The 18,527-nt window shown below is 36.7% G+C and overlaps 1 protein-coding gene across 3 annotated transcripts in view; it reads left to right on the top strand.

The window, feature by feature from the left end:
• EDIL3 (EGF like repeats and discoidin domains 3) overlaps positions 1–18,527 on the top strand; it is a 241,884-nt gene that overhangs the window by 59,951 nt on the left and 163,406 nt on the right. For 2 of the 3 annotated variants that reach the window (XM_071580999.1, XM_071580997.1), the window contains exon 2: positions 6,942–7,070. In XM_071580999.1, the coding sequence (XP_071437100.1) occupies positions 6,942–7,070 (129 nt within the window). The remainder of the gene's footprint in view (positions 1–6,941; positions 7,071–18,527) is intronic. The other variant, XM_071580998.1, reaches the window with a different exon arrangement.

The following is an 18,527-nucleotide window of genomic DNA, read 5'->3' as shown; positions in this document are numbered from 1 at the left end:
CATCTTTTTTTTTTTTTCCCTGCAGAGGCTGTTGGCATAGACATGAACTCTCTGTAACCTATGAAAGAGAGAAGAGTTTACTTTTTAAGCTGTTTTCTGTTTCTAGTTGTGTTTCATATTGTCAAATATCAGATGCTTAAATAGTCTGTAACACAGCAGGCTGAAGTGCAGTGACCTACTGCTCTTTCACATTCAAATGAATAAAGTAGCTCATACTGCAGACCTTTAGAAAGGAAGAGATTATACTTTTTTAAGTCAGAAAGGGATTTATTATGATAGAAATTAATCTCTGCAGACATTACTTTAGGGCTCTATTCTAACTCTTAAAGTAGGGACACACTTTCACAGTATTGTACTATTAGATTAAATCCAAAGCTTAAGTCAGCACTTCATCTTCACCCAGGATTAATGTTCCAGCCCAGTCCCAGAGTGGGATTCAAATGATAATTCTCTGCTTAGAATAATCTGATTTTCTTTTCGTAATACCAACTCAGGGTTTCAGAAATCAACTGGTGCATCCCCTCAGATTACAAGACAAGAAAAAGCAAAATTTAGAGATTTCTTACACCTAGTTTACACAGGTATTGAATTCACCACCACAACTACAAGCTGCAGCTTTTTAAAGCACATACAGTCTCTTGATCCCAGAGACTTTCAGAAGTAATTACCTTGATTTTTGTGAGACTCATGATAAAATCATGAATTTAATATTCCAAGATTTACATTCTCATGTAGTTTTTGTTTCCAGTTCATGTTTGGACATTCAGAGTTGATGTTGCTGGTTTACTCATTTTCCAAAACGATTTAAATAGTCTGCCATTAGTGTTCTAGTTAGAAAGTTAGCTGAACTTTCTACCTGCATCGTAAGCAAATCAGCCTAGAATACAAGCAGAAGGAGGTGTATATGAACTATTGGTATCTAGAAACTTTATTTTTCAAATAATAAGGAAGACAATTTAATTATTCCAACTGTCTTTTTACCTTAGGAAAAACAAATTAGCTGCCTCACCATAAAATCTGTAAAAAAACCAGCTTAGAAATTTCTTAAAAAGAACTGCAGAGCTCATCTATTTCTATGTTCACATTTTGCATCTCTGCACAGGTGTGTATTCAACGTGATTTATGGTTCTGCTTCTCAGTAGTGGTTCAGTTGTGGGAAAAGAGGTTTGAACTTGGACACTGTACAGATGATTCTGTAAATCAGAAAACTATTAAAGCTCTTTTCCTGAAAATTGATTTTAACATAAAACTGCTACAGGTAGCAAGTATGTTCTCAGTCTTCTGCTGAAGTTTAGGTGCTCTTCTGGGCTTCAGAACTGAGGCTAATTTTTACTACCTCTAGATCAGATTTCTCTTAACAGGCTGTTTTCTGGGCAGTTTATTCTTTGATGCCACCTGGAGATTTTGTCTTTGGAGACAGTTTAATTCTCATGAAAGGGAATGGCTATTATTTATACTTCTTTTGAAACAGCTTTTAAACTAAGCTGTATTTCCTGTAGCCATATAGAAAATTGAAAGAAAGTGTAGCTGCTGTTTTAGGTAGAAATGATTGTCCACCTCTTGCCATCAATGGTGAAACCAAATCCTTGAACTTTAAAAGGGCGTTCCAGTAAACAGAACTGTGTCCTCCCAAAAACTTGCATGCCAAACATCATGAACTCCTATGTCATTATGTTTGCAAATGCAGTATCTGTGCATTTACCTCAGTATCAGCCACTGTGAATTTCACTGCCTGATATATTTTAATGTATACTAAGTGTTGTATACTAAGTGTATTTATATTTTATATTTATAGTACATAATATGAAAGAAGAAATAAGGTTGAACTTTTCCATGCACACTTTCTGTTACATGAAGCATGCTCTGTTCTTGAATTGTAGAACAAATCTGGCCCAGATACCTAAATGATCTTTCTTCCATCAATTTCTTCCTTACAGTTGTGAAATGTGAATCCCTCTGTCACTGTGAAGACATGTTTCTTTCTTTTTTGTCATTTTACTGTCTTGGGCAGATGTTTCTTACAGAAACACTTCTGCTAGATATCCAACTGTGATCATTATAGGTGTTAGAACATAGGTGAGGGAAATTGTCTTCATTTCAGGCTAATGATGTTGTGCATGAGGACTGGAATGCTTCTCCTGTGCATAATTCAGTTGCTATGCCTTGACTTTTGGTAGATATTCCTGCCCCAGAAGTTATAATGCTAAACAGTCAATAGTTTTAAATTGGAATATTTTTTTTCATATTTTTCATTGACAAACATTACTGAACTGCAAATTAATCAGTGTATAGTAATGGTAGAGGGCTGTTCTGTGTGCTTCTACAACAAGGAGTACTTTGTGGAGGTGCAGGTGCTTGTGGGATGGAACTTCTCTCTTTGCACAGTGCATCTTCTTTAGCCTTCGTACCACACAAATTGTTTTCATAAACTGTGAATTTCTGTTCCTGACAAGGATTGATGGGCTAATTGTTAACATCATGGTGTGTTGCATTATTTATACACAAAACTTGAGTTCCTTTTTTCAGGTTGTCCTTTGCTGTCAAGCAAAGGATTGCACTCTTCAGTCAAGAATCACGCAATGTTTATGGGGTTTTATAGGACAAAAAAAATATGTTATATAAAAGTTTAAAGTTCAGCAAAGAGTGGACTTGCAATTTTTTACCCACCTCCTCACCTTTGCCTGCTTGTGGAAAGAAGCAATATCTGTACATTTAGTATTTTATGGAAAAGGGTGTGACTCAGGAGTGGTTTTGTGAACATACATTGTGAAGTGCAGTGGACTTACAAAACAGTTTTTCTCCAAGTGTTTTAATAAAAGAGGTCCAGGTTCACTGATTGACTTATTCATTATGAACAAAAAATGTCATAGTCTTAAAAAAACCCCAAACAACTACTTGTTAGTAGAGAGAAAAGATGCCACCATTTTATTTGATTTTTGCTGCATAATTTTTCCTGAGTTTGAGAACTAGGGAGGATTCTTAATTAAAATTCTAATTTTTGAGTATATATGGATCGCCTCTTTTAATTTTATTCTTTTTTTTTGCCAAGCTTTTTTTATTCTTAACCAACTGTTGTTCCAAAAAGAAGTTGAAAAATTCACTCAAGGACTTATTAGACTTGAGAACGTTCTGAAGAAATTAAAGACGTGAGGAAAAATTTCAAAAAAACAAACCTCAAACCAACCCAAATTTAGTATCCTCTCATCCTGTAAATGTTTTGTCTGCCCCTCAATACAGTAAGATCTGAGATAATGGAGATTGCATTTATGCCTTTACTCTTCTGTGAATTACATTGTCCAAAAGGAGGACATGTGTGTGTATATACATACATTATTTAATATTTAAAATAAGCTGCTTATGTAACATTGCTTCAAAGCAAGCATCCCCTTAAAAGAAGTAAATTCAGATGAGTTATGTCAGTCTTGGGGGAAAGGGGGAGGGAATGTGAGCTCATCCTTGGCTGCTTCTGCTTCACAAGTCCCTGCACTGAACCTCAGCAGCTTTCATGCATTGGGATTTTACAGCCTGAGAGTTTCCCAGGGATGACATAAAGGCAGCAGTAGCTGTAGCACATGGTTTATGTACAGTCTTGAGACACACTTTTACACTTGAGTAGCCACATAATGAAAAGTGCAGGTTTAGTCAGACATAGGAAAGAAAGACATGAATTATGGTTTTTATTTGCCACTTGCATCTTACTGGACTCCTTTCGGAGTGTCTTAATAATTAAGTACAATAATAATTTGCCTTTTGATTTTTATTTTTAATAATTGAGTTTCTCTTAAGGTGTTTGTTTAACTTATGGAAATTTGTCGAATTACACAGTCTATTACACAAACAGCCTATCACTGTGGAAAGTCATCAGCACAGAGCACAGTTCTGTAAGAGTTTATTTTACTTTTACATTCACAATGACACTCAGGTTAAATTCTAAAACCATTGCTGTGTTAAAAGCTGAGTCATATTTTAATGATAACAAATCCCTTCATCAGTTGTGTTTAAACAAAGTGCACCCATATCAGCTTTGCTTTATAATAACAGAGCCTTCAAAATCAAATTCTGTTCATCAAACTCAGTCAAATGTATAACAAATTAGATTCCAGTATTTCAACAGGAATACCATCTCAAGAGGCCCAAAATGTGTAAATCAAAGGGAATATTGTTGATTCAAAGGCAGTATTTATTTTGTTCAGCACAATTTCACAGACACTAAGTTATAAATAAGGAAGATAATATTTTACTTGATTTTTCACTAAATTAAGTATCAAAGTTTGCACAGCCTGGTACCTTGTCTTAAGTAGAATTATGCAACTTCTTGTTTTTCCAACTACATCGCATTTGATTTCATATTATGGTATATTTTAACCAGTGTTCAAAGTATAGCCTTTCCCTCTTCAGTCCTCTTGAGGATTTTGTGACTGAGACTGGCCAGGCAATTTTTTTTTTTAGCCTTGTTTCTCTTGTGTTTTCTTCCTTTTTTGTCCCATTTTCTTTACCTGTGTGCTGTACTCATTTTTTTTCTGTGATTTGTTATAATGACATTATACATATGACAATGACTGGCAGGCCAAGATGGTGGGTCAAAAGAGCAATTAGTGTAGTTATTTCCTGAACATGGAAATAAATGAGTGTTGACAGAGGACAGCATCTGCTTTATTAGTCCCAAACTGCAGGTCAGGTCACTTCAGACTGGAAAAGCCAATATGGATTTTCAGACAAATGGAAACAGTTAAGTGTGCACACTTTGGTCATTGAGGGGGATTTCAGTTTCTGGAAATAAAGTGGAAAACTGGATATGCATTCTGCTTGTCAATCAATACAAAATTTACAAATGGAAACAGTATTTTGCCTTTTTACCTCCTTTTTTGTGTTTCTCAGTAGCATAACTGAAATTAGAACAATGACTCGGGAAATACATAGTAAAATGTCCTCTCTCATTTTAATCAGAATATCCATAAGGATTTGCATAATAAGTGTTCCTGCTCCAGATGCTATTAGTATTAATTTAATTAGAGGTATAGGACTACAGTTGTCGGAGCATTTGTTTAATATTATCTGTTCTTTCACAATCAAATGTTCAAGCCCCATAAAGTAAATAAACAAACATCCTTTTCTACACCAGAAATGCCACAAAAGCAGAAAAGGAGAAGCCTTGACTTATTTAAATTTAGTTCAGAAGACAGATAATATCTGGTCATTAGACAGGTGATGTTTCATTTCGTTTGCAGTTTTCAAATAGCTTTGCTTCTCTGTCAGGTGGACAGTCTTCAAGACACAACTATTAATACCAAGTATGTAGGCACATGACAGTTCTCTGGGTCAGCTTAAAGCTGATGAATTAAAATGAAATTAAAAATAAATGTAACCCAGGAAACTAATGCACAACCGGAGTTTTTCACAAGTGATGCACATAATTCATAAAGGCAGTTTTGTACCTCAGTTACATTTCTTACGTGACAGTTAAGAGCGAAATTCTCATACCAAGTACTAACCTGAAGTTTATGTGCCAGCAAATTGTTGAAATTTTGAGTTCTCGTACCACAACTGTGGTCCAAAACATACTATACTGACATAAAGTAGTGAATTTCTGTACTTCTTTTCAATTATATGGCTAAAAGACTGACACTTTTCAGTTTAAAAAGCATGCAAAATAGTGAACTTTTTTTAATAATTACCCACCTGCAGGTCTTTCTTTCAGATGCATTTAGTACACAAATTATTGGTATTTCTAAAAACCATGCCAAGCAATTGAGAGCACAAATCTGTCTTCTAAGATGAAGCTTTAGATAACTAAAAATGCATCTAAATATATGTTTGATTATCTGAGAACAAAATATTAAATTGAAGCTGACCGAAGTCTAGAGCATTCTTTAGGATTAATTCCTGTTATCCCATTGGTGTGAGGGCACAATCCTGTATTCTCTGTATTTGTAAAACTTTGAAGCAGACCTGCGATGCATCTTTAAGGGTTTATATCCTTCTGCAGTTGATGATCTTGATGCTAATTGAATAACTGATGTGAAGCACAGCTTTGTTTCTATCCATTTTTTCTGATTCTGCAGTCAAAATGGATTATGGAATAACTTGTCAAACTTCCTAGGGACATAGAGGGGACTGCTAAGGGGCACTGAGGGGCTGTGACTGCTCAACTCCTTTTGTCTCCCTGCCTGCCATGGAGCTGGCAGATCACAAGTCATGGTGAAATCCTCCAGGGAGTCAAAATGAGAACACACAGCAGAGTCACAGGGCTTTACACCACTGACTGGGTGTAGACTTACTGCTACAACTAAATTACTGAAATAATTTTATGACTTTAGTCTGTACTGTCAAACTTTGGCCTTGATCACATGTCAGAGTTTGTCTCTGTGTGACTGACACGAAGCCAGCACAGAAGGGCCTGAATGCAGTGCCTGATGTGGATCAAAGCAGTGCCACTGAGGGACTTCGGGGTGTGTAGGTGTGGAGCATGTGGTGATGTAACCACAGCCACAGTTGTGTGCTCACAAACCAGGTGATAAGCCAATAGCCTGACCCAAATCACTTCTCAGCTTTGTGTTAAAGTGGGCCTGGAGAAGTAAAATTTGGCATAAATTCCTTTCCAAGGATATATCCTGCATGCCTTCAAACCAAAGAAAGCAAAAGATTACTTTTTCCTATTGTTTTTGCAAATAAATAGCTGTCATTGAGTCTAAGGTAGTCACATTTTATGAAATGGAAGGCTAGAGAAAGACAATTACATAGAGGTGTGCTGTTAAATAAATAGAAAATTGAATTAGCCAAAATTTATTCCCAGCATTGAATTAGCCAGAATTTATTCCTAGAATTTATTCTTACTCCTTTCTCTTCTTGGCTACCAGCAGTATGCCATATTTAGACGTTGTGCATAACTTTTGGTGACTTTTATACCAGAACCTTTTTTTTCCCTCCCCTTTATCCCACAGCAGATGTGTGTGACTCCAACCCATGCCAGAATGGTGGCATCTGTCTGTCAGGGCTGAGTGATGACTTCTACTCCTGTGAGTGTCCTGAAGGCTTCACAGACCCCAACTGCTCTAGTCTTGTGGAGGTTGGTAAGTGCAAACCTTAAATGCTGAAATAGTTGCTTTGAGTAACCCATTGATCTGTGACTGCCCAACCAGTGGCTTTTGGTAGAGTAATTAAATTGTTCATTATTTGGGGTTTTTTAACCTTGTATCTGTATCACAGTTGTCTATATAATATTCAACAAAACAGCTAAAACAGCATCTGAGGCCTCTGTCTGTAGAACTCAGAAAAGCTCAGTTTTCTACTTCATGAAAAGATCATATTGGTGTCCTAAAGTGGCCAACATTTCCCCAAACCCAATGTAAATAGATATTTCTATGTGTCCTTCTGCAGACAATGGCTATGTAAGTTTTCATTTCTGAAAGTTTTAAGCCGATGTCGAGAGTAAAGATTAATTACTTAAACACATACAGTGACAGAAACAGCATAGAAGAAACCAGAATAACACAAAGTAGTGACTTGTTTGAATTTCAAAACAATTACCCATCTAGAGGCTGTAATTAATCATTAGATGAGTCCATGGAACACAAGAGAAAATGTACTGCAATTTTGTGATGTGCATTTGACTCAGGGTAAACCTAAATATGAGTGGTAGCTTCAAAACCTGTGACAGGTCAGGCTTCCATTTTAAGAAAATTTGATGTGAAATTTAAGGAAAAGACGGTAGACAGCTCATTTCAAGTTGACCGAACTCTTATATTATCCAAAAGGGATAAAAGTATGTGTATAGAGCAAAATGATGACACTGTCACAGCTGGGCTCAGCACCTCTCTGTCACTGCACCCATCCCAAATCTGTGTGGTTCTCATTTTCTAATAAATAAATAAACTCTATACAGGCACAAATTGAATACAATGCTCTGAGGGTTCAGTGTATCTCTATCATCAGATACAGCAAGCAGAACTTAGTCCAGGAACATAGGGCTGTTCTGTTTATGGGTGGTTTTTTTGTTTGGTTGGTTTGTTTGGTTTTTTGTTGTGGGCTTTGTTGTTGTATTTTGTTTTGTGGGTTGTTGTTGTTGTTGGTTTTAGTTTTAGGGGGTTTTGAGGGTTTTTTGTTTGGTTTGTTTTTTTGGGAGTTGGGTATTTTGTTTGTTTATTTGGGGGGGAGGGTGGTGTTGTTTTTTTGTTTCGTTTTGTTTTGTTTTCTGAAAATGATGCTACCACTGCTCTGAGGGGGAAGTCCAAGTCTCCACAATACAATTTTAGGGAAATTTGGATTTAATTTTATTCCCCTTACGATAAGCTTTCTGCAAACAAATGGAACCAATTCCTGTAATTGACCAACTTCAGGCAGACACCAGCTTCACTTATTTCCAGTTCTAAAACATCATTGTAGCTGGTTACTACCTGACTTTGGGTTGCATGAGGAATTGCTTTTTCCCTTGCTGCAGCCACACAAGAAGCCGGAAGACGCTGCCACAAAATCCTATTTTCCATCCTTCTTCCTGTCATTTTTATGTGTGCTTGAAATGCCTGAATTTATCCTACAGGTACAGGTCATGCTACCCTAAAATGACTTTGATATGTTTTTACTTCAGTAAACTTTTGGATTCATTGTGTGCTTGGATGGCAGGAAATTGCATTGCATGGAACTGGGAGGATGGCATGAGTGAGTCTCAGATAAAAGGGCATTGTGAGAGTTGACACTAATTAACAAAGGAGTATTAAGAGGGCTTTAAAAGTAGACGTACACTTAACTAAAATCTTCAAGCTCTTCAAGAAAAACTCAGTTTGGTAGACAGAGAAAAGTATAAGTAAATACATTGACAATATGTGGCAATCACAGCAGTTGCAGAGGCAAGATGGTCCATTTCTGGTTTGCATTCCACAGAGAATATTTACTGTACAAGATTAGTTAAGTAAAAAACTTACTAGTTTTCCTATATTGACTAAAGTCCAGACTGTTAATTTAGCTTGTGTTTGTCTTGCATGATTATTCTACATGCATGGATTCAGCTTTGCAAAAAACTTTAAAAATAGATTTTAAAATAATCTTTTACTCTTTAGTAAAGGATTATTCAGCATTGTGTTCCCCTACAGAGTCATATAAACCACTGAAAAAAATGTTTTTTCAAGATAATATTTTGATTTTTTTTTCCTATGAAAAATGATGGTGATAAATGTCAGTTCTTTGTAAATTAGAGTCAATTAATTCAATAGCTGGAGTGTTCCAGCTAAAATAACCAGTTGAAAGTTGGGTCTGTGAAGAATCCAGGAGTGCCAGACCCTGAGTGATCACTTTTACTAGGAGTGTTTATTAGATGTAAGCTTTAGGAAGGAGTGCTCTCAAAGGTTGCTTCTCTTTGGCTTTTTTAATGAGTTACTACCCAAAAGCTAATCTCTTAATCCTCCCTATCTCAAAAAGACTTCTTGACAATTTCCTGTCTAGTCAAAAACACTAAGTTAGTTAAAAATTAGGCATTTAGGATGTCATCAGGAACTGCATAAGAATTAAAGAGGGTTCCCAAACACAGGGAAAAGCCTGTGTCACTCTGTCTCCCCTTAAAAAGGCTGTACACCAAATTTTACAAGCAGCTGAGCATTTTTTGTGCCCCTCTTGTTAGAGACTCCAGTATTAGACTTCATTCAGTCCAGGATATAATGTTGATCCCTGGACACCACCTGGCCAGTCACAAATTTTCAAGGGACATACCTTAAGCAGGAGGATTTCACAGTAAAAGGCAACAGGGATTAATTAGTGCATTACTCATGCATTAGTGTGGGTAAATAAAAAGCAATCCCATTCAGAGAGGAAATTAGGAACTCACATGAAGGAATAAAGGTAGGTGCATTTAAATGCTGTAGGTAGGAAGATTCAGTATTTAGGCAGAACCTTTCCCTAAATGGATCAACAAAGATTAAAGACGGTTTGGAACATGCATGGATAGTCATAGCTCTGAAAAAGCAAATCCCCTTTATTATCGAGATAGAACTAGAACTTAAAATAACCTGGCCTGACCATAATATCTTATTTCAGTCTAAGAAGATTAATTATTGCTGTTGTTTCATACCTTTACCTATGAAAAATCATGACTTTTTGGCCCCCATCTTACGTCCTGTGTTTTATTTATTTTATAGACTATATATGGTCATGCTGAAAGAGTTGAGATGAGTCAATAGCTCTGTAATACCACCCTATTTGTGCAGCCAGGTCATTTCAGTGGTCTGTGCATCCTAATAAATTCTAAAAATCTGATAAATTGGCAGGGAATAAGATAGAGACAGGTGGGAAAATGTACATTGTAGTTCTTTTCTATATAGCACATTCTCCAGTGAGGGAGAAAAAGGATTTAGTTTAACAGATAAAAGATGATTATATCAAGCATCCCAAATAGCGGGATGTTTTCCAAAGATAATAAGAATGCTGTGGCCTCAGTTAGCTCTTTAGCAGACACCTATCTACATATATGGAAACATTATTTTAAACTAGATTGAAAAATATTTAAAATTATTAAACATTGGTTGCATTACAGAGAAGCTGACAGACGTTACGTCCTTTAAATAACTCATAAGTAATTCTGAGGAATCATGTGAATTAGAGAAATACCATTAACCAAAACTGATACAGGAAGTTAATAGAAGTGTTTAATAAATACTGTTCAGGAAAACTCTTTGTGTGGTTCCTGATCAACATGAGTAGTTGAGGAAGGAAAAATAGATTAGTCATGGACAGCACTTGAGGAGAGAAGTGGTGGTGTGTCTGTATACATTGAAATGATACTGGGGAAGGGGACTTTTTTGACATAAAAATTATTCCAGTTTTGTTCAGTGTGTATATGGGGGGAAGCAGGCACAGAAATACACAACTGATGATAAAAAAGAGCAGCTAAGTTTAGAGTGCTGTGAGGCTCCCAGGGTTCAGACCACGAGTGACCATGTTGTTCACATTTGAAAAATGAGCACCTTAAAACTACTCCATTTTGATCTTCCAAATCTGAAATTCAATAACTGTCTGAGAGGATAAACTGGTGAGCATGTTTGGTTTATGTAAGTGGAAAAATAAATGATGCAAAATGACAGGGAGGGTAGAGGAGCCATGAGCATGTTAAAGATGAGGTGGGAACACTCTCCAAAGCTGCATTCAAATAGGCTGTTGGTGTCCTTTTGGAAAGTGTCTGCATCTTTTACATCAGCTCTCAGTACTCAGACAAACTCGTTACTGAAAAGCATGGTAAAAAAATTGTCTCTGTGCATTTTAGAAGGGTGGAAAGGTGCGTTAATGATCTCATATAATGCAGGAAACCTGGGTCTGAGTGCAGCAGGGTGGCTGAGTTGAAAGGAGGAGAGCTGAAAGGTGAAACACGGATGCCAGTTTACATCTTTATTTGCCAAGTGATTAAGGAGTGATTGTGGGGTTCCTTGTTTACCACATTGAAGTGTTTCCCTGTATCAGTTTAGTCTTTCCAGTATCCAAAAGGAAACAATTTCTTTGACAGCTGCTTCTCCGAGCCAGAGATGCAGGAATCAAAGGGGTTTCTCCCTTTTCATGCTGTTAAAATAAAAATTCAGAGAGATGGATTAGACCCAGAGTGCTCTGATCTATTTGCTTTGTGCTTTGTTTACACAGCCTAAGTCTCTACTTTTGCTGTCCTGACCTCTGCACTAACAGGAAAAGGGCTTCTGAAAAAAAATAGTATAGATAAAATTCCTGTAATTTGTTTCCAGTCAGTGTTGCAAATTTTTTTCAATGGCATGAGCAGAAATGACTTAAAATGATTTCAAAGAGGCTTTTATAGTCTCAAAATACGTGTTGTTTGTTTTTTTTTTATAGGAGGGTTGTTTGCACCACATATTGAACATATATACTAATGGATTTCCTAAGGCAGGAATAGTGAAATGAATCCACTCTGACAAAAGAATTCTAATGACTTGCTGTCCTATGAAGCTAGTATGCAATTGATACGAAGGTAGCTGCTTTATCTCTAAATTAAGTAGCCTGAAATAATGCAAACCAAAGCTCTAGCTCAGAAAATCAGAGTAGTTAAAAGACGTGAGGCACTTTGTGGAGGTCTGTATTCTAACCCATCTTTGCAATGGATGGTCCAGGGGTGCGGGTTTCTTGGGAATATGTCTGGTTGTTTTAGGAATATTGCCAAGGACGGAGACTTCACAGCTTGTCATGGCAATCTGTGCACCTGCACAGTGAAAAGAGCAAGGAAACAGACATACCTGAAACACCTTAATAATATAAATGGAATTTTGTGAAATTTAGTTTCTTCTCATTTTTCCTTGCCCTGTCACTATGTACCACTGAGAAGTCTCAGACTCTGTTGTCTTTTTTCCTATGAGACTTTTTATCTACTGGCTGATTATAGGGAAATAACCACATCCCTTAGCCTGCTGGCAATGCTCTCCCTAGCACAGTACAGTCCTAGGTGAAGATTGCCCAGGATACTGGAAAACAGAGTGTAGACTCCAGATTTCAGTGTCTGTTTTTACTGCTTAATGTGTAATGTCACCCAAACTGGCTATTTTGTTTCTTTAGTGACAGTATCTACTCAAGTGACTCATTCACCACCTTTCTTACTGTCAAGAGGGAGATTTCATTATAAGGCTGTGAGTTCTTCAGTGAAGTGTGATGCTCTACTCTTGATACTGATTTATTTGGAAAAATTGCTAAGAAAATTATTTTCTGTTTATATTTTCATATCAAAAATAATTTCAGTGGTTCTGTTGGCGAAAGAAAAAAGTGAAATATCAGCATGGTGAGGTGGGCCTGTGTTTATTTGAACTTAAGAGAAATAATCAGGTTTCATGGTCGAAGGTTAGTCTCATCTGGGAATGAGTGAGAAGGGATTGAAATCAAATTCTCCCTGCAAAGATTTCTCTGTGTTTGTTGTCTGGACTCTGCTGATTTCTTTCTTTGTAGGCAGAGGCAAAGTGTGAGTGCTTCCAGTTCTGAGCAATGTAAGTGGTAGTTAAGTGGAGCCATCAGCCTGGCACCCAATTAAAATGAAGCTGATTTTGTGTATCTGGTTTTTGGTTTTATGTTTCTGTTGGGAAATACCCTCAAAGTATTTGCTAAACTATTGAAAACCACTTCTATATTACTTTCCTTATGATCAGAATTTGCAGCATGACTATGAATTGGTGGTAATGCTATTCTTAGTAAGTCTATAGCAGTTTTACATTCAGTATGTTGAGGGTGTTTCTCAAAATTCTGTTCTGAAGCCTGTAGCCTGTAGTTTCACATTTCAGTTATAACAAGTGTTGTTTTCCTGTGGAATTAGCTGTAAACCACATTTTTAAACAATATATATCACATAATCAAGATGTTCTCAAAGGTTATGGAATGCTGTTAAAAGCAATCAATACATATTCATAAAAATAATTTGAAAAATTAAGTCCTAATTTTTAATTTCTGAGTCGCCTGAAGAGTGCATGATGCACAGAAATTTAAATCAGGTAATCTGAATGCATGTAAGCGGAATGGCTTCATAAATGACATTGAATGCAGTGCAGAAAGAGTTGTAAGCCACAATTCTGCAATGTTTCTGCCAAAGCAATCGGCTTTGGTGTTGATTGCCAGCAAACTGTTGCGAAAATAGGACCTCAAGTCAGAATAAGTGAGAATGGTTCAGTAATGGGTATTGATAGAATCACAGAATCCCAGGCTGGAAGGTGACCTCAAGGATCATCTGGTCCAAATTCTCTGGCAAAAGAACCGTCTAGACTAGATGTCCCAGAGCCCTGTGCAGCTGAATCTTAAAAGTGTCCAATGTTGGAGAATCCAGCACTTCCCTCAGAAGATTATTCAAATGTTTGATTGTTCTATGGTAAAAATTTTCCTCTTTTATCCAACCACAGACTGCCCAGGAGTGATTTGTACCCACTCCCCCTCAGCTTTTCCATGTGATTTTTTTATAAAAAGGAAGTCTCCACCTTTGAATAGTGGAGCATGGTGATGAGGTCTCACACTTCTTTTCTCAGGGTTGAGCAAAGGTCTCTCAGCCTTTCCTCACAATGTCAGACTTCCCAGCCTTTGGATCATCTTTGTGTCCCTTCTCTGGACCCTCTCCAGCCCATCCACATCTGTTTGGAATAAAGGACACCAAACATTTTATTCCAGGTGTGACCACTAAATGCTGGGTAGGTTGGGATAATGATTTCTTTTTCCCTGCTGGGTTTGCCCTTGTTGATGACTGTGTGAAAGATGCTGCAGTTCCTTCTCCATTTTTGTGGGCCTTTGTTCCAATATATCCTTGTGTCTCTGGTCCTGGTCAACCCAGAACTGCAGATGTGTCTCATCAGTGCTAAGCAGAGAGAGAGATCACCTACCTTGACCTGCTGGCAATGCTCTGCCTAATGCAGTCCAGAATGCTCTTGGCAACAGTGGGGGAAAATAAAAAAACCCACGGTAGTTAATATGGTTAATATACTGTTAGATTTCATCAGAATGTATTTTTATAGACCATTTTGAAATACATGACATACCTTAAAAAAGTCTACGTGGTACCACTGATCTTGATTTGACCATGCACAGTGTTTGTAGGTAGTGAAAAGTTTAATATTTGTGTGAAAATTACCCTGTCAAATAAACCCTGCGATGAAATTCATATCCCATTTCTTATTTTTTTCCATTTACAAATTTGTTATTTGAAAGTACAAGCTGGCAAGGAATGAGCAGTTCCAGACACACACTGGAGTGCTTGACAAAAGAGCAGGGCACACCCTGGAGATTTTATGCATTTTTTGCATCTAATTAAAAGGACAAATGGAAAGCATCCAGCCTCTTGTTGCCAGCCCTACTGCTTAGGATGAGACCTTGCAAAGATAAACAAGGTTTGTGAGCACGGGTTTATTTGCAAAACACATCCCCAGCTTTCAACTGGAGAGGTGGAGGACTCAGTAGTACATCATGTTTTGATTAAGAGCTCCAACACTTGTGCCAAGCCTTGCATACAAAAATGTTCAGAAAAACATTTGTGTAGGTCATGGAGAACTGTCATAAAATGGTGAGTCTTTCCATCCAGGTGTTATTTAATTGGAAACTCCAAATATGCAGATCCTACTGAAGGCAGGCTGCTCCAAAAACAAGAGTTGGCACCTGCCTGGGCTGTGTGTCCTGGAAGGGAGGTACCTCCTGTGATCCAGGTCTATTTCCACTGGGTGTTCCCCTACTTTATGGGGTGAAGAAGAGGCAGAAGAAGGAAGAGGAAAAAAAATAGAAAGTAATTTTCCTAGAAATGTGGTGTGTCTGTGGCCTTACGTGTTTTAAACCAGCTTCAGAAAAAGCAGGTAGAATAAACCAGTTGTGTTTTGCCAGATCTGCCAATGAAATAGGCAGCACAGAAAACCTTAAGAGCTTGTGTTGACAGACAAGGGAAATTGGTCTTTGGATAGATACTCTTAACATTGTCTTGAAAAGAGAACATGTGAATAATTCAACCATTCCGAAAGAGGGAGGTCTTGGTGGGCAGCAGCTGTATGAGATTAAAACAGCAGAGTACATGGCACGCCAAGATCTAATGAAGTAAATATTCTGGTACACAACTTTGTGCACATTTCACATCCATGAGTACCTCTGAAGTGGTCCAGGTGCCTGTGAGACTCTGACACAGCTGCTAGGCTGTTTGTAGTGATGTTCTGTGTTATGTTGGCTTTGCTCTTCAGTGTCCTGGTCTTGATGTTTAAAATACGTCTCTCACCATCTATTATCATTATTATTATCATTATTATTATAAATATCATTATAATATTATTACTACTACTACTACTACTACTACTACTACTACTATTACTGCAATCATCTTCCACTTCTTCCTCCTATTCCTCATCAATATTACAGATACTATTATTGTCATCATCATATTTAAAAAAAACCCATGTAAACACCATATTTATTATTACTAATCAATTGTTAATGCCCTTCAGATGGTTTCTTGTATTAGACTATTTTTGCACATATGCCATTATTTTTTCCAAATATTAAGAGTTCCATATATTCTTGTCCAGCTCTGAAGAGATGGAGCGTTGCAGGACTTTTCACACTTTTAAAATATACTTCTCATTAAGAATTATTAATGCTTAATGATTGGGCATAATTAAGTATCATCATGCTCAGGGATTAATTACTTTTCTTTTTTTGCCAGCAATAGGGTGGTAGTTTTAGTTCCTTGTTCCTTTAGTTTCTTGGCTAGTGTTAAGTAAGTGGTTTTGGTGTTTTTGAAAAGACCAGACAACCTAATTTTCTCATAAAATTTAGACTTAAGAATTATTTTTAAAGTACTGCTCTTGTGTTCCTGTTTTATATAATACAGTATTCTTCTGGATTTTTATGTGCAAGGATGTGACTCAACAGTATGGAAGCAACTTACTAAAATAAAAATGCCAGAAGGAAGCTGATTCTTGAGCTGAAAAGGCAAATTGGTCTTTAATGAGATGTTAATTCTGGCATCCTAGGAGATTCAGATTAGAAGATTTCAGACTTCCTAGGAAAAAATGATCAGATGGAAAACCTGGTAGTGTTTAGGTTAATGCAAGTTCTAAATGCTGTGCAGTGCCAGAGTAAAAGAAACAAGCTGAAAATTCAACCCAGAGACAGATGGACATTATTGTTGTTGTTTCTTTTCTCCTCTAAGTTGTTTTCCAGATTTTTTTTTTCAAAACTAATAACATAGAGGGCTCATTAGACAAAGCAAAGCTCATCATGGTTTGGAATCACTTTTGCTTACATTTTTCTCTCCATCTCTGTTTATTTGTTTTTTAAATGATGAATTAAGGAAATATTTCTTTGATACTAAAAATAGATGCCATAGTTCAGAAACACTTTTCTGCAATAATACAAATCCATATGTTCAGAAGCAGGAGAATAAGAGTGCCCAAATGTTTCTCTGAATAAATTTAATATTTCTAACTGGCAAAAGTTGCTATTAGTACCTCAGAAATTTATTTTCAGTGCATAACTCTGTGATCTGATCCCTTTCTATGCTTATTCCTTTTTGATTTAAAATCTCTCAAGTCATTTGTTTAAGGGTCTTTGCATTTCATCATCCAGTTGCATAATTCCTTTAAGCATTTAACACATTGTGGAATAATGTATCTACTCTCTTACAACTTTTTTCCTGTGCAGTTCCAGAACATTAAATGATTTATTTTTTTTTAAGATTTTAAACTGGAATATAAACAACCAGTTTTGTCTTGAACAAATATAGCTTATTTTTGAGTATGTTGATGAATGAGAGCTGTTGGTTGAAATGGGCATGACTCTGAATGTGGAATAATTGTGCTGCTATATTCAAAATGAGGTTTTTTTACGTTTTCACCATAGGATTCATTTGTTCACATATTCCCATTTTACCTATGTAAGGGAGATAACTAAACGTTTTAGTTCCTGATTGTTGTGATTTGTGGTTTCTTTTTTCTGTATTTTTCCCCCCAAAGTGTAATTACAGGAACTTTACAATATGTTTGTTATTGAAAGTTTTTCCTATTAGGCTACAGAATATATGCAGATTTATTTCAAGGAGTGAAGAAAACAGGGGAATTATGTGAGACAATATGATAAAATATAATAAAAAATAATAAAAAATATTGAACACCTGTGAAAATTATGAGTTAAAGTAACAGGAAGGAGAAAAAAAATCCTTTTAGTTTTCAGAGAAACACTTGTATTTGACGACCCCTCATGATAAACCAATGAGATGTTGAGGTGATCTGGGTAAGGAAGTGGTACTGCTCTGTCCCAGCCCCAGCTGGGTCACAAAGAGCCACCCAAGGGGTGTCCCACCTTTCTTACCCCATGTCAGGGTGTCAGCTTTTTGTCTTGCCATTTAGTCAGACATGCCTGTGCTACACCAGCTTGTGTCAGCTGTTAATATCAAGGCTGAAAGACCCTCACTATTTTTCCTCCTCTTCCTTCATTTACCTCATAAATTACCTGGGATAGTTGCTCTGAGGTGAAAAACACCACATGCTCATCTTTCCATACACTCATGGCTGTTGGATAATGAGGTCTTAAGTGAAATACTGACTATATGAAGCATATGAATAATTTAATTTAGAGATACTGGGAGTTTTTAGGTTTTATCACAGATGTGCAGCTTTCTCCAATTTGGTGATGCTATAAAATAATGATTAAGAATAATTAATTCATATTTATAGTATAATAATGACCACATTTATTAAGGTATGAGGTTTTATGCTGAATTATGGTTGCAGAACTAGTGTTACTTGAGCTGAACACCTGCTTGAGAACTGCCATTTGCACCACGAGTTAGAAAAGTCAATATATTATTTCCTATGTTAGAAGAAAGTAATCAATGAGATTGAAATTAATATTTCAGCTGGTTCTCTGTGGCTATATCTGTAACATTAGAATACTAATTTGAGGTACAAACTTGGCAGTAACTCATACTGTCTTCATGCACTGGACTGATTCCACTGTAAGCCAAGCAATTCTGAAATCTGGAAAATCATGTTCAGGGGGTTGTCTTGGACATGATATTTTGATATTTTTGTCTCTGAAGCTAGGAAAAGAGT

Source organism: Pithys albifrons, chromosome Z, assembly GCF_047495875.1.
Source record: "Pithys albifrons albifrons isolate INPA30051 chromosome Z, PitAlb_v1, whole genome shotgun sequence".
Taxonomy (NCBI): Eukaryota; Metazoa; Chordata; class Aves; order Passeriformes; family Thamnophilidae; genus Pithys; species Pithys albifrons.
The sequence above is the reverse complement of the archived record's forward strand: the minus strand, read 5'-3'. Positions and strand labels throughout refer to the sequence as shown.